Source organism: Hippocampus bargibanti, linkage group LG14 (assembly GCF_051943395.1).
Source record: "Hippocampus bargibanti isolate YZ-2025 linkage group LG14, ASM5194339v1, whole genome shotgun sequence".
NCBI classification, from domain to species: Eukaryota; Metazoa; Chordata; class Actinopteri; order Syngnathiformes; family Syngnathidae; genus Hippocampus; species Hippocampus bargibanti.
In genome coordinates this window covers 4,387,479-4,402,258 of record NC_142747.1, presented here as the reverse complement: position 1 = coordinate 4,402,258, position 14,780 = coordinate 4,387,479, and the positions used below count along the sequence as shown (strand labels likewise).

Genomic DNA, 14,780 nt, shown 5'->3' with positions numbered 1-14,780 from the left:
TGAAATGGGAGGACTCCTTGAATCAATTGCAAACATTTATGATTTCGTCTTCAGAACGATTTGAATCATATTCATAACTGGATGAGTAACAAGAAAGCATCTTCTCCGAATCTGAAGCCATTGTTTTGATTCTCGAGCAAGGCAAGACATCTTGGCGTGACGTCACGAACAAAGGGGTGGGACCTTCTGAAACTGGCCATTTCCGGATTCATTTTGAAGTCATTTTTATTGGTGTTTTTCATTTGACTAAAAATATCAGCCTGCGTGTTTTGGGTATTTTAGATGCTGTAAAACAAAAAAAATTGTGCCGGTTGTCCTTTAAACGTAGTGTGTACAAACCTCATGGCACAGTAAGAACACTACACTATTAACTGTCTTTCAAATGTGAAAAATATCCCTGATCAATTAATAAATTTGTCTCAAAGAATATGCAAGATATGGCATTTACAGACTATTTCGCAGATACTGGGAGGAGGAAATGGAAATAGATTAAAATAACATATGCACTGTGATTTATCAAGATTGCGTCTGTTTTTAATACGTTTCAATCGAAGGGGCAAAGTTAAGAAATCAACATTTATTGAAAAATGAAATCACTTTCAACATTCAAAACATACTATTACACAACAAAATATTCAAGCTCAATAATACCTACTTGTGTTAAATTCCGCAAAATCATGGATGGATTGTCCTGACCGCGCCTCTACAAACTCTCCACGGACGCCCTCGCCTTCACGCGCAAACAGTACACGTGTACCGTCGCCAAGCACACAGACATAGGCTACCTGCAGTTGAAATTTGCATACTCGGCACGGCAGACAATCAGAAGTCTGCTTCTTTCTTCCGGACTTTCGCAAGCGTTCTAAGGTTGTGCATTTGCATCTCATTTTCCAAAATAGATGCACAGAACCTCAGCCCAGAAGAAAGATTCAAAAGAAGCTAACAACATGTGTGACGCTAAAAAATGTAAATTTATATCAAACCGTGACTGTAAAGTGTACGTGAGAGTTATGAAAGGGGCTTAGTGGCTTGAAGCAAGCAATGCAAACATTGCATTGTGCACCATGTTAACAAATGACTACTGCAGTGAAATCTGCAGCCTTGGACATTTACTGTAAATTAAGCAAGGTAACATTATTGGTAGGTACAGCCTTAATTAATATAAAAAACTTAATACTTTGGGATGTTTGTTTTTTTTTTTGTGATTGCTGGCTTATGGTGTTTCAAGTTGTGAAAAGCGGGGCAGTCAACTTTTCTGAGTTGTCTGCCCTTTTGTCCGCTACCTTTTTGTCACGAGTTTCAGACACTGTTTTTACTATAATTTGGACAAGTTCGGCCGGATTAAAAAGCCTAACGGGCCGCATGTGGCCTGTGGGCCGTAGTTTGCCCATGGCTGATCTAGACTCTAAATTCTAGAGGTAACTTGGAAGTTTGTCATCCATTGACAACTACCATGACAAAGGTCCAGTTTATTTCTTTAATTGCAATATAATAGCACATTTATTATACAGAAAATAAGGTATATTTTCTTTCGTTTCAAGGCTTCTTTAGTAAAAAATTACGTTTTATGGGGACCTGGGAATGGATTATTCTCATGTTTAATGGTTTCTCATGGGAAATAAATGTTCGGCAGAGGGACGTTTCGCCTTACACACACTTTCTGGGAACCAATTAAGTTCGTAAGCTGAGGTATCACTGTACTTGAATTAAATTGCTTGTTTAAATTGTGAAATCGGCAAAGTGCATGGCAAAATGCTGTGCAACGTATCGCGACTTTGGTACCAAACGTGGGTGATGTTTCCATAGCGGGAAATGGAGCTTTAGCCAACGGGTGACTCACCGCTGTCTTCTATGGAGAACTGGAAGACGTCGTCCGTAGCATCGGCACCCTTCCTCAGGACGTAGCAGATGGTCATATCATTGATGTCCGCTAGATAAAGGGAGATGAGAATATCAGTTTTGTGGCTTTTGATGTTCAAAGGTGACTTAGGTTTGGGGGGGGGTTGTTCTTTTTTTGTACTGGTAACCACAAACAAATAGGAGGACATAAATCATTTGAAACCCACCACTGATGTGGATTCAATGAAGGGATGTGGATTCAATGAAGGGAAGTAAAAAATAATAATCATAATAAATTCAAACTAAAGGACTTAAATATTGTGTTTGTAAAAGTTTACAACTGCCATAAGACATGTTAAATAGTAGTCAGCACACACTTGCATCTTTCACGTGTCTCTGACCCCAAATAAATCGCAGCAGTTCTAGATGGCTCTTGATTTTTTTTTACACGAAATGACAGGTGCATCAAGTCTAGTGTATGAAGTACTGACTCCGCAAGTCAATCTTATTTGATTATCTCTTTCAACTTGGCTGCTGTAGTTTGCAAATTTCCCCATTGTGGGACTATTAAAAAGTTTGTTATCTTATCTCTACTGGTAGTCTTTTTTCCCCCCGCATTCGCAAGTCGGAACCGCTCACCTCGTCACAACGCCCTAGTTTTGCCCCCAGGGTCATTTAGCCATTGAATTGTGCGTCAGCACTCGAATCGCAAAGAGTAGCAGGAAATGCAATTGACTTTGTCACAGCCCTTGAATCATATAGAGTAAAAGAAAAAAAATACAGCGAGGGATTATTCTGTATTTCTGAGGTTCGATTCTTGCTCGACAATCTCTTTTCACAGCTCTGGCTCGGTAGCAGCCGAAGGTTTATACCCATTGCCATCTTCAATAGTAGATGGCCAAACATTTTTCCCTTCAAAGAGCATATCTGCGTATAAAAAAAGACGGACGGCGACTTTATCAACTGTCTGTTTACTGGTGAAATATTCAACAGGCCTCTCGGGGAACGCACCAGCCGGGCAAATAACAGCCAGGCAGCGGATGCACATGTGGTCTGTAACTTGCAGTGTGCAAAATTTAGGGATGCGACTTGACCTACGCTCTCTCTTAGTTTGACATATTTGCCAGTTATTTGTCGCGACGCCAGTGATCTTCCTGTCTGCTCGTACGAAAAGTGTCTCTGGTATGGTACAAATCACCTGCGCTACCTTCCCGTCAGTGTATTCCATTAGGTTCTCTTTGTAATTGTCCAGCGAGATCCACGGCTGCCTGAGGCGATAACATACTTCAGCACACACAATAGCAGAGACCCTTGAGTGAATAAATAAATTAACACATGACCATTTGTCAGCATTTTTGGTGGGGGGCACCATCGTGAGAAATGTAGCAAAATAATGAAAAATTAAATATCAAATGATGCAATGTAGGTTCTGGAGTTCGAGCCCAACCAGCCAATATAGCATTAACAATAGAAGTTCATGTTTTGTTTCTAAAATTGAAAAAAAATCTACATTTTGGCAAGTTGGCATGTCGCATTCCAGCTAATTCAACAATTTAGGAAAGTCATTGTAAATAAAGGACATTGCCCATAACCACACCCAACTTTGCACCATCGTACAACATGTAAATGTTGCCAACAATTTAAAAATTAATTTAAAAAAACACAAGTTGTGAGTGAATTTTGTGTATCTGAAGAAACTTATCTCCAAAGCACTGGTAGCTTTCCCGTCATTTATCGCTCGTTGTCAGTGTCAAAATTCAAAAGACATTTTTTAGGGAAAAGGGGTGGGGGGAGAGACCAGCGATGACCTCTTATCACCTTGTCTGAAAGTGTTGACCGTGGCGTTCCCTTTGCTCGCATCGATCAGGTAGCCGTGCTGTGGTGGAGTGGTGATACGAAAAAGCACGGAACTCTGCGTGCTGTCTCGGTCTTCGGCTTTCAGGGATTTGCCAGTGATCACAAAACCCAGGCGCCCGCCGTCCAAAACCCGCAATGTGGGGGCGCCCTTGTTCACCACAATCTGCGGAACGCCGTTGTCCAATGGGAGGATGGTGATCTTCATGACCTGGGGCTTTCGGGTCTCGAAGATGGTGTCAGGGAAGATGTAAAAGTCCGTGTGGGTGCCATCCGTGACTGTGAAGGAGAAGCTGTCCTCCGCACTCTCTGTTCCGTCATGCCAGTAGCTGATCATATTCTCATTTAAGTCCTGCTTGGTGAAGGAGGTGACGGGCCGGGTGGCGTTGAAGAGCAGGCGCCCGTGAATGGGGATCTGGGTGAGGGTGAACTTCAGGAGTCGGTCCGAGGTGTCTCTGTCTTCCACCGTCAACTCAAAGGGTGTGATGAGCTTGTTCTCGCCCTCCGTCACCACCACGCCGTGCACCGTCACCACCGGCTTTTTGTTGTCCACGTCGGCGATGGATATGCGGAAGGTGCGGAACACAGGGTTGTAGCCGTCAGTCACTTCAAACTCGAAGCTGTCCATTTTCACCTCATCGTCGGCTGTGTGGATGTAGTAGATTTTGTTGCCGGCCAACTGAAGTTGTGTGAAGGACGAGATGGGCATTCCAGGCGTGTCTGTGCACTCCAGGTGGCCTCGCACCGGAGCGCGGGTGACTGTAAAGATTAAATGCTCATCCGGGCTGTTGTGGTCGCTGGTGCTGAGCAGGTCTGTTGTCAGGGTGACCCGGCCGCCTTCTTTCAGTGAAACGCCTTTACTGACCACATAAGGGAAGAGCATGTCAATCCCACCCACTGTCACATAAAAGTATCGGTCAATCAGAGGGTTGAAGCCATCAGTCACGTCGAATTTGATGAGGTCGCGAACACCCTCTTGGCCGTTATGCACGTAAATGATGAAACCCCGGTTCAAATCAGCCTGGGTGAAATTCATCCCGGCGGTTATATTTTGCCGAACTCCATTTGCCGTTGTTTTCTGAAGATAACCCTGCCCGGGCGCATAGCGCACGACGTAAGTCAGCGTGTCGTCGTCTGAGTCCAGATCGGTGGCCCTTAAAATGTTGCCGTTGATGACTTTTGTGTCGCCCACTTCAACATCAAGACCGTCGTTGATTGCCATTCTGGGTGTCTCGTCGTCGACGGGGATGATCATGACGATCACAGTCTTCTGTACGCTGAACTTGCCGTCGGTCAGGAGCAAGTCAAAGCTGTCCTGCGTGGTCTCCGTGTCATCGTGCTCATAAACAATGCTGGAGGCCTCCCTGATCTGCTCCAAGGTGAAGTTGGACACAGGAACTGTGCCGGTAGTCAGTTGATTGAGAAGAAATCCGTGCGTGGGGAGTTTGGTGATGATGAACGTGAGTTGGTCAGATGGAACATCGCCATCGGCAGCGTTCAGAATGGGGGTATCGATCACTATGTTCATGCCCTCCATAACGACAAATTCCCTCATGTAAATCTCAGGCTTTTCGTCATTGGCAGGGACAATGGAAATGGGGAAAAAGTGCTTCTCTGAGAAATTGATTCCGTCGGAGCATCTGAATGTGAACCTGTCCTCGACAGGCTCCGTTCCTCTGTGGATGCTTTGAACATAATAAATGTGATGGCGCTGAATGTCCTTGATGCTGAAAGCGCTGACAGCAACACCGGACCTGGATTTTTCGGAGCCGGGGGCCGGGGAGATATTTTCGACATAGCCCGAAGTCGGCTGAACGATGATGGTGCACAGGAGGTCCTCGATGAGCGTGTCCATATCGTCTGCGCTGATGTGATGACTCAGGATAGCATTCTTCTCACCCTCGAGGACGGAGAAGAGCTTGCCCACAAAGACCTCCGGGGCTTGGCTGTCCAGGGGGAGAACGGTCACATGCACTCTGACTCCAGTAATCTTATTGCCTCCTACAGTCCATTCGTCAGACATGTCCGTCAGAGTTAAAGTGAAATTGTCTACTCTCGTAGTGAAACCCAATTCACCGCTGGTATGGGCGTAGATCACGTGGCCGTTGATGATATCGGCCTGGGTGAACATGCCAGAAGGGATGCCCCGGACCAAAATTTCGCCAAGCGATGGTGGATCCTCCAAGATAAAGGTTAAGCGCAGGTCGTCTGTGTCCTCGTCTCTCCCCTGAATGACACGACTAGTAATTTCAGTCCCCCCGTTCTCCAGGACATCAATAGAAGAGCCGATGGTGCCCTCGGGAAGGCTGATAGATGGCGTCTCATCATCAATTGGCTTGACGTTGATCTTGACGTTGATCGGGACCACGTGGACCCCATCGCTGACGTCTAATTGTACCGAGTCCGACGTCGATTCGTCCCCGTTGTGAATGTAAGAAACTCGACCATTGTCGATGTCCTCCAGGTTAAAATCATCTCCTCTCATCATATCTGTGAACAGGAACCTGATGTGCCCATGCAGAGGAGGCTGAGAAACAGTAAAAGAGATCCGGTTGCTGTCAGTGTCTGAATCTGATGTATAGAGTTCAGCGCTCGTAATGGTATGCGTACCCCGTTCCAGCACTGTAAATCCAGAGTTGGTGATCTGCGGTGGCTTGTTGTCCACCGGTTGGAGGACTATGGTGAAAACACCGTTGGCGCTGTTGCCCGAAACATCCTCGACCGTGTATCGGAACTGCAAAACGTGCGTGGTGATTCCCAGCTCCAGATCTGGTGGTCTGTAAGCTATTTTGTGATGGTTGATTTGAGCCTGCGTGAAAGTCGTGACTTCAACTTCTGGGTTTTCGGTCAAAACCAGAGCTCCCAGTATCACTGGGCTATTCTCATCCGTGTCCGTCGGCGGTCGGAGGATAGCGTATTTGAGGTCGCGATCCTCAGAGTCCAGATCGGTGTAACGGAGAAACTTCTGGCGCAAATGCGTGAGCTGATACTCGTGCACAGTCATTTGCAGCGTGGCCCCTGGGTGCTGCTCAGGTGGGAGGTCGTCCACGGGTAGGATTTTGATTACAAAGGAGCTCTCTTCTGACTGGTTGGGGGGCTCATTGTCGTCTTGAACACGGAACTTGAACTGATCCATGACAGTGCGGCTGCTGTGGGGCCCTACATGCTTGTAAAAGACTTTGCCGTCCGCCACATCCTGCTGCAGCCATTCGGTCACCGCCTTCTCATACATTTCCTCCTCCTCGCTGAACTTCCACGTCGAGGGGTCCTCTGGGGCTTCGGCCTGGCGCAACAGGACCTGCCCGATGGCGGAAAAGGGAGGCTGGATTGCGAATTTGATGGTGGAGTCCTCCGAGTCAATGTCAGCCGCACTGAGCATGAGAGAGGAAACGGCCACCATTTGGTTTTTGTAGACGACCAAACCCGTGTTGGCGTTGATTATGGGCGGCTCATCGTCGGTGGGCACGACAGTGATGGGAAACAGAAACTCCACCTCGTGCGAGCCATCCGTCATTCGGAAAACGATGTTATCGCTGTAAGTGTCGCTGCCGTCGTGCTGATAAACGAGTTGGCCGGCGTTGAGGTGAGCCGGTGTGAAAAATTTCCCACCAGATCCCAAAGTGGTCAAGTGGCCATGTTTCAGGCCATCGATCACAGAGATTCTGACCTTGTCCAGGTTGTCTTCGTCACTGATTTCCAGATTTTGTGAGCTGGAAATTGGCCTGGATTGTCCCTCATATAGCAACTGACCGGTGTTCTTGGTCACCACTGGGGCCAAGGTGTTCATGGGCTTCACAACGATCATGAAAGCAAAAGGATCCGACACAGCCCCCTCCGTGTCCACCACCTCAAATTCCAGCTGGAAAATGCGCTCGCTGTCGGAATCCACCGCAGGGGGCTTGTAGGCGATTTTGAAGTCTTTGAGGTCACCCTGATAAAAGGATGTTATTGGTAAATTCCTGTCGTCCGTGCTCACGATGTAGCCCTCCTCGTAGGACAGTGGTGACGTGATGTTGAAAATTAATTCATCGGGGTGCGACTCAGCATCCTCGGCGGCCAGCATGTCGCTGGTGAGCGCCGTCAAAACGAACTGGTCCACTTCAATCATCATCATGGCCAGGAAACTCGGTTTGGGTGGTGTGTTCTCCTCGCCTTCTTTAATCCTCACTAAGATTTGGAAGAACTCCTGCTTGAGAAGGTTGCCCTCTTTGTCATGAAGTTCAACCACCATAGGGATGTAATCTCTGCTGGGCGACTTCAAAGGAAATGTGTGCCGATAGTAGAGGTTCATCCTGACGAATTCCTCGCAGTCAGTCATTCCAGTGGCCAAGTTTCTTTCATCGACCAAGATGCCGTATCTGGGCAACGCACCTTCCCTGGTCAGGGGGGTTATCCTGCACCGGTGTGCCAGCCTGTCAAATGTAAATTCCAAAACATTCCTGTCGATGGAGTTGCTGGTGCCCAGCACCTTCTCCACCATGAGCGGCATGTTTTTGGTGAGCACCTCCAGCTGCGTGAAGATGACCTCCACCTCCATCATGAAAGGGATCACAATGGTGTGGGTCTCCATGTCATACCTGAGCTGCAGTCTCACCCGGTCCCTGGCGGGACTCCGGGAGCCAAAGTGGGAATACTTGACATCGTTGGGTCCAAATTCACATGCGAACTTTTTGGGGGTTAAGGTCCCTGGCCTCTGGGAGAGAGGGTCGTTGTCCAGGACGGTGATGACGCACCTGTCACGGGGCTGAACTTGAATCACCAGGTCGTTGATGGGGTCCACAAAGGCTGACCTCCCAAAAGGCACTCGAATGCCGTTGTTGGCCACCAGCACCGTGTCCTCTGACAACTCGGACTTCAGCGCGTAGGACAGCCCTAGCTGTTTCCCAAACTGCGCGCCGTCGCTCGTCGCGGTGAGAACAAGCGCCAGCGTGAGAAAAGCGGCGCTGGACGCATGCACGCGCGGAGTAGACGCTGCACCCATTTGGAGCCGCACACGGGAGACTGGTTTAACTTTGCGCGGCACGCGCACACACACGCTCACTCACTCACACACACGGGGACGCACGTACACACGAGCACTCACGCAACTAAAGTTGAAGAGTCACACGGCATCATGCAACCCCCGCTGCCGAGGTGCATGATTCTCCTGCAGCGTCTGTGCACTGGCGAGCCAAACTTCATTCTCGCTGCTCTTGGAAGGAGTAAAGGAGCCGCGCCCCCTTCCATTCTATTGGCCGCCATCACCGGGGGGAATTTGATCGTACGGAGAGGAGATGAAGACTCGTCGCGTCAATTAAAGCGTCAATTCTGTCACATCCGGCATATTTCCACTTGGGTTGGTGTGAAGAATTCTCCTCACCGACAAGTATTTGCATAGAAAGATCAGCGCAGAAGAAACTGCCGTCAAGTGGAAAGCTTTGTCGCCCTCTTTAGGCGAAAGCCGCTCATGGCTACTTTTTATTCTTGCCTGGCCCTACATGTAATCTTCTTTTCCTTTCGGCTTTTCCCTTCAAGGGGTCCTCTATCTTTAGAGGTTTGATCCGCATGTTTGTTTTGGCCAAGCTTTTACGTCGGATGCCCTTCCTGACACAACCCTCTCTATTTATTATGTCCCTTTGTGGCTACAGAACAAGCAACTCGCTCAGTAAAAGGCTCCCAAACACAAAATGGTCATCGGCACAGCAACATTCAAAAAAGCAAAAACTATACTCACCATTTGATGACAATGCACAGATCTTACCATGAAATGGGCATCTCTTTCCCTACATTACATCACATTTGAAATACTTTTTTCATTCATTGACGGTGTGCCTTATAGTCCGGTGCGCCTCATGTATGGAAAAAGTTTCAACATTTCATTGGGGGTGCGCCTTAGACACCGGAAAATACGGTACTTGCGTCTGGCAGCTTGCCAATGTCATGCCGCTTCTTCTGTCGCGGCTTGGAATTGAAGCGGATTTATGTGGGACATGAGATGTGAGACAATCTATTTTCATCAATGGATGCTACAGCTTCGTGTTTGCTTTCAACATTTAGCTTGTATGCCTTTCAATAATCATTTATAATACATATATTGTCAACTTCCCATAAAAGAAACACTTCAAGATAGTTATGATGGCAGACTGGCATATAAATGGAGAGTAGTACCTCAGCAATTGTCATGGCAACACAAGATCTCCTACTTTAGTGCTTAACAATAGTGTTGTTCTTTTAGAAAATCCTCTTATGTGCTACTCATCCTCTGTTACTGTTCATAATTGTATGTAATGTATGAACCTTGTTTGTTTTAAATGTTAATGTTGTGTTGTAGGTTTTTAACAAACAAACAAACAAATGAACACACTGAAGGGGAGGTATTCGTGTAACAAGATCTTTCTGTGCAATTTCACCTGCATGAGTTGCTGTTTTTTTACGCTAAATATACAGGTATATTTATTTATTTACAGCGCATATTCCACTTAAAGGACAACCGACACCATTTTGTGTTTCCTAACTGACATCAGAAAAACGTTTTTAGAGCATTTAAAATAACATGCAAGCTGATATTTTAGTCAAATTCAAAACACCAATAAAATGACTTAGTGTCCCAAAACTGCCACAAATGAGCTCAAAACTGGGGAGATTAAGATAGTCCCACCCCCTTGCTCGTGACATCACGTTAGCTTTGGCCCACCCACAAACTGCCTTGTTCCAGAATCAAAACAACGGCGTGTACAGATTCGGAGAAGATGCTTTCTTGTTACTCATCCAGTTATGAATATGATTCAAACAGTTCTGAAGAGGAAAGCATAAATGTTTGCGCTTGATTAAAGAAGTCCTTCCGTATCGATTCGAGACGTCTGCAAGCGATGAAACCAGTGGAGACCTGGACTCCGATGTAGCAGCCCAGAAAATGCACAAGATGGCGCACAAGTGGCATTTTGTCTAGTATATGGAGCCGCTTATAAGAGCCGACCTTCGGTTAAAGCCGCCCGTGATTGGTTAAAATCCGTGGAAGACGGACGGGTGGGTTTTACGCACACACACACACACACACACACAAAAGGAGGGTTAGGGACAGCGGCACACTTTGAACAGCACACAAACATCAGAGATGTTGAGACGAGAGAGAGCTCAACAGCGCTATAGAGTAACAAATCACACGGTGGAAATGGCTGGTTTGTCTGCTGGGAATTGGTGTATACTTACATCTTCTTTATGCGTGTTACCGCAATTTGCTGCCACATGATTCACCATCATGTAGTTTTCCTTCTAATTTCGCAATCAATGCGGTGTTTTCAGTCGAAAAAAAGTGCCCAAAATGCATTGTTTGTCGTTTTCTCGGTCAGGGGCGTGCCGAATATAACGTCACTTCCGGCATCGACATCAACTCCAAAACAAGACTTTATGAATATTCAGCGTGACTTTTAAAAAGTAAAATATAGCTATATGCGGTGGAATCTTTGTAAAATGTGCTCAGTAGAAGTCATTTGAAGTGATTTTACAAATTATGGACGCAACATGTCGGGAAGTGTTAGTTGTCCTTTAAGGTCGCAGGTGCTTTCACAAGATTTCTTAAAATATATAAAACGAGCTCCCCATTGGTTATCATTTAAAGTGAAGTTATTGATACTGTAACTCCCTAAATCATCTCGACACCTGAAGTAAGTGGGAAAGGTGCTGGTAAAAAATGAAGTGTTTGAGTTTCGGCAGTGAGATTTTTCCTCTTGTCATGCCAGGCCCTGTGTTGTCAACCACTTCCTTCATCAACCCCCGCACCCACCCCTCAGTGGAACATTCTCTATACGACAACAAGCCCGATCATGATCTGCCTTCAGTCCACAGCGGCGAATGATGATAAAAAGTGAGCGGACACTCGTGCAGTGCAGCCAACCAGCAGGGCAGGTCAAAGAAAGCCGTACGAAAATCAAAAGGCAGTTTGAAGCATCATCCACACTATGGATGTTGGTGAGGGGTTGGCAGGGGCGCCTTAAAAAATAGAAAAGTGGCTCTTTTGGCTTAGTTGGGCCGTCGCAGAGGGCACAAGGCAAAGAGTGACGGTGGCAGCTGTCCCTTCGTGTTTGCTTCGCTGCTTAACTGTTGGCTGTCCTTTGCATTGTGTTTCGACCCCTCCGGTACCTCGTCAAATTTGACCTCGGCCATCACGAGTCACCCCTTGACCCTATTTGGATGCTTTTTCATATCATCCTGAGGCAAAAACAGTGCAGGGCCGTGTTGATAAATGCGGCCCTGATGAACCAGGCAATCAATTTGCCATCTTCAAAAAAAAAACACAGATAACCCCAAAAATTTACTGATGGCATTCGAACCTGCTCCATTTTTTATGTTATTTTAGTTTTTATGGTCTGTGCTGTACTTGAATTGAGTACTATTTTCCCAGACGTACTGGTGCCAAAGTAAATGTCTGTGGGGGTTTGGGAGTAGGGGGGAAACTACTGACAGAAATCCCACACAGGCACAGGGAGAATATGCAAATACCACACAATAAGGCCAGAGTCAGAATCAAACCCTGTAACCTCTGCGCTGTGAGCCGGATTTGCGAAACACTTGGCCCATTCATATGAAAATTATCACGGTTTGCGAGGTGGTGGATCCCAAAAAAAGCAGGCAGTAGGGCGAAGCAAGGTGTAATCGACAAATTGTATTAAATAAAGTCAGCAGGAACAAAATCTCAAACATCAAAGTCATCAGAACAGAAAGGTACAAAACCATGAGTTAACTACAACAAGATGAAACAAACCTGACACCTGTCCTTTTAACTGCCACTTATTGACAGGGCCTCTACCCAAGTTATTGAAACGACCTCTGCAGCTGCAGGCGGGGCTGACCAGCGCCACCCGTTAGTTGCCAACCAGAATGGATAGAAGTGGATGTCATGATGCCAAAAGAAATGTTGAAAGATTTCGTTTTTTTCTGGATTTTGGATGGGAGAAAGGTGCACCTTTCTCCCATCCAAAACAGTAGAGTCGGGAGACCGCTAATTGTCTCTGAGAAGGTGATTGCAGCCACCTGGGAATGGCCAATTGCCGCTGGGACCTGATAGGCCAGAAGCTCAGGTGAACCACCTTTAAAACCAGAATGAGGAAGTCGCTTCAGGGCGGACGAAGAGGGAGAAAGTACAGCCTAGAGCAGGAGTCGGGAACCTATGGCTCATGAGCCAGTTATGGCTCTTTTGATGATTGCATATGGCTCGCCGATAAAACTAAATACATATTGTCATTTTATTCCGCCGTTCATTTCCCGTTGGGGCTGCAGTTGGCCGAAAGCGCCATTTTGATTGGATGATAGTGGCCGTCATGTTGAAACAGGTAAACGCCCCTTTTACCAATCACGAGGAACGGAAAACCATTCATGTTAACGGTAAGTACTATCACAAAGTTATTTTAAATAATACATTCTGATATTTTGTTGAAAAGTGGCCGCGCGGGTGTGTGTGTGTGCGCGCACGCGAGCGTTTGTATGTGCGCGCGTGTGTGTGGCTCTCACTGAAAAACATTTCTAAATAATTTACTTTTATGGCTCTCTTAGTCAAAAAGGTTCCCGACCCCTGGCCTAGAGAAAAGTATTACCTGTGGTTTGCCGAAAACCGACATCCACCACAACTTCAAATAAAAAAGAAAACTCACAATATCCTTCCTGGTTTTGACTAAGTGAACTTTTATCATCTTTCCACCTGCTTGCTGTCTCGCCGCATAACAGTGACAAAAATGTTGCTTCTTAAATTCTCATTAAATTACACGTGTTTTATCAAGAGAGACAAAAAAATCACAATGGCGAAATGCATTTTAATTTTTCTTGAAAAGTAATAATTATAAAACACACACACACACACATACACACACGCACACACACGCGCACACACGTACACACACGCGTGCACAGGCACACACAGACACACACAGACACACACGACACGCGAACACACACCAATACACGCGCACACACGCGCGCACACACACACTCGCACACTCGCACACACGCACACACGCGCGCGCACACACACACACACACACACATACCTGTATCTGAAAGATAATTGCAAGCACGTAACTGAACAATAATTGATAGCGATGAAGAAATTATGCTGGAATTTGCCCTGAGAAACAGCATGTTAAGGTTTGGAATGTATAGAAACGGGCATTGGTCATTGTTGACAGAGCCCAATTATCAGCGTAGCCAAGCAAACTGTGAGGAAAAAGCCCCTCAGGCTTTGACAGCTTCCAGATAGAAGAGAAAAGGGGAGGATGGGAGGCAGGGGGATCAGGGTCGGCTGAATAAAACCATCTGACAGCAACCCCGACTGAGAAGGAATTGGATCATATCCCAAACCTTGGGACTTTGATTCGAAAGCATCAGGAGTTGCGCCGGGGATGACCAACGATACACATTCAAGAGAACATTCAATGAAATTCATAATACTGTGCTTTTGTGCTTACATAATACTGTGCTTTTGTGCTTAAGGTGCAATTGACTTACTTTGCTCCCGCTCCCCGTTTCGGCAGGACGTTGCCCTTATTTGTTGATGTTATTCTTTTAAATGTTTGTCGATATGCAGTTGCCAGCAGAAAGCACCATTCACTTAATTCCAAGTACAGTGATAGCTCAGCTTACAAACGCTTTAGCTCCCGAACTTTTCGACTCACGAACATTAAATTCGCGAGCAGATAGTCTTGGCTGACGAACTAGTTTTCGGCAGACAAACCAAACCCCATGAAGTGTCACGGTGGCTGGCGGACTAGTTGTCGGCAGAAGAACACCAAACCACACGGTCGTACAGTGCCACGGTGGCTGGCGGACTAGTTTTCGTCACCCCCTTTCTTTGAGTGCGGACGTGATTTGTACTTTTGCTATTATGGGACCGAATAAGACTCCACCACAGGCTAGTGTTCAGCCAAAGAGGACGCAAACGAAAACTTCTGTTTATTTGGATGAATGAAAGGAAGCTAGCAGGGGCCAGTGTAAGTGAGGGTATTATCACCGAGAAAGCACGGCAACATCACTTGGATATCATCAAGAGGCAACCAGGAGGTTTGTCATCTATTCACAACTACAATCACAAAGGTAAATAACACAGCTTTATTATACAG

General features: G+C 46.4%; 1 protein-coding gene across 3 annotated transcripts in view; it reads right to left on the bottom strand.

Annotated features, from left to right (window-relative positions):
* LOC148888047 (FRAS1-related extracellular matrix protein 2-like) overlaps positions 1-8,904 on the bottom strand; it is a 127,401-nt gene extending 118,497 nt beyond the window's left edge. For all 3 annotated transcript variants that reach the window (XR_016117155.1, XM_089013687.1, XM_089013688.1), the window contains exons 1-2: positions 3,658-8,904; positions 1,841-1,930 (exon numbers count right to left, since the gene is read on the bottom strand). Coding sequence is in view for 2 of the 3 variants with exons in the window: in XM_089013687.1 (XP_088869813.1) it covers positions 1,841-1,930; positions 3,658-8,674 (5,107 nt within the window). In the remaining variant the exon portion in view is untranslated. The remainder of the gene's footprint in view (positions 1-1,840; positions 1,931-3,657) is intronic.
* Positions 8,905-14,780: the final 5,876 nt, after the last annotated feature.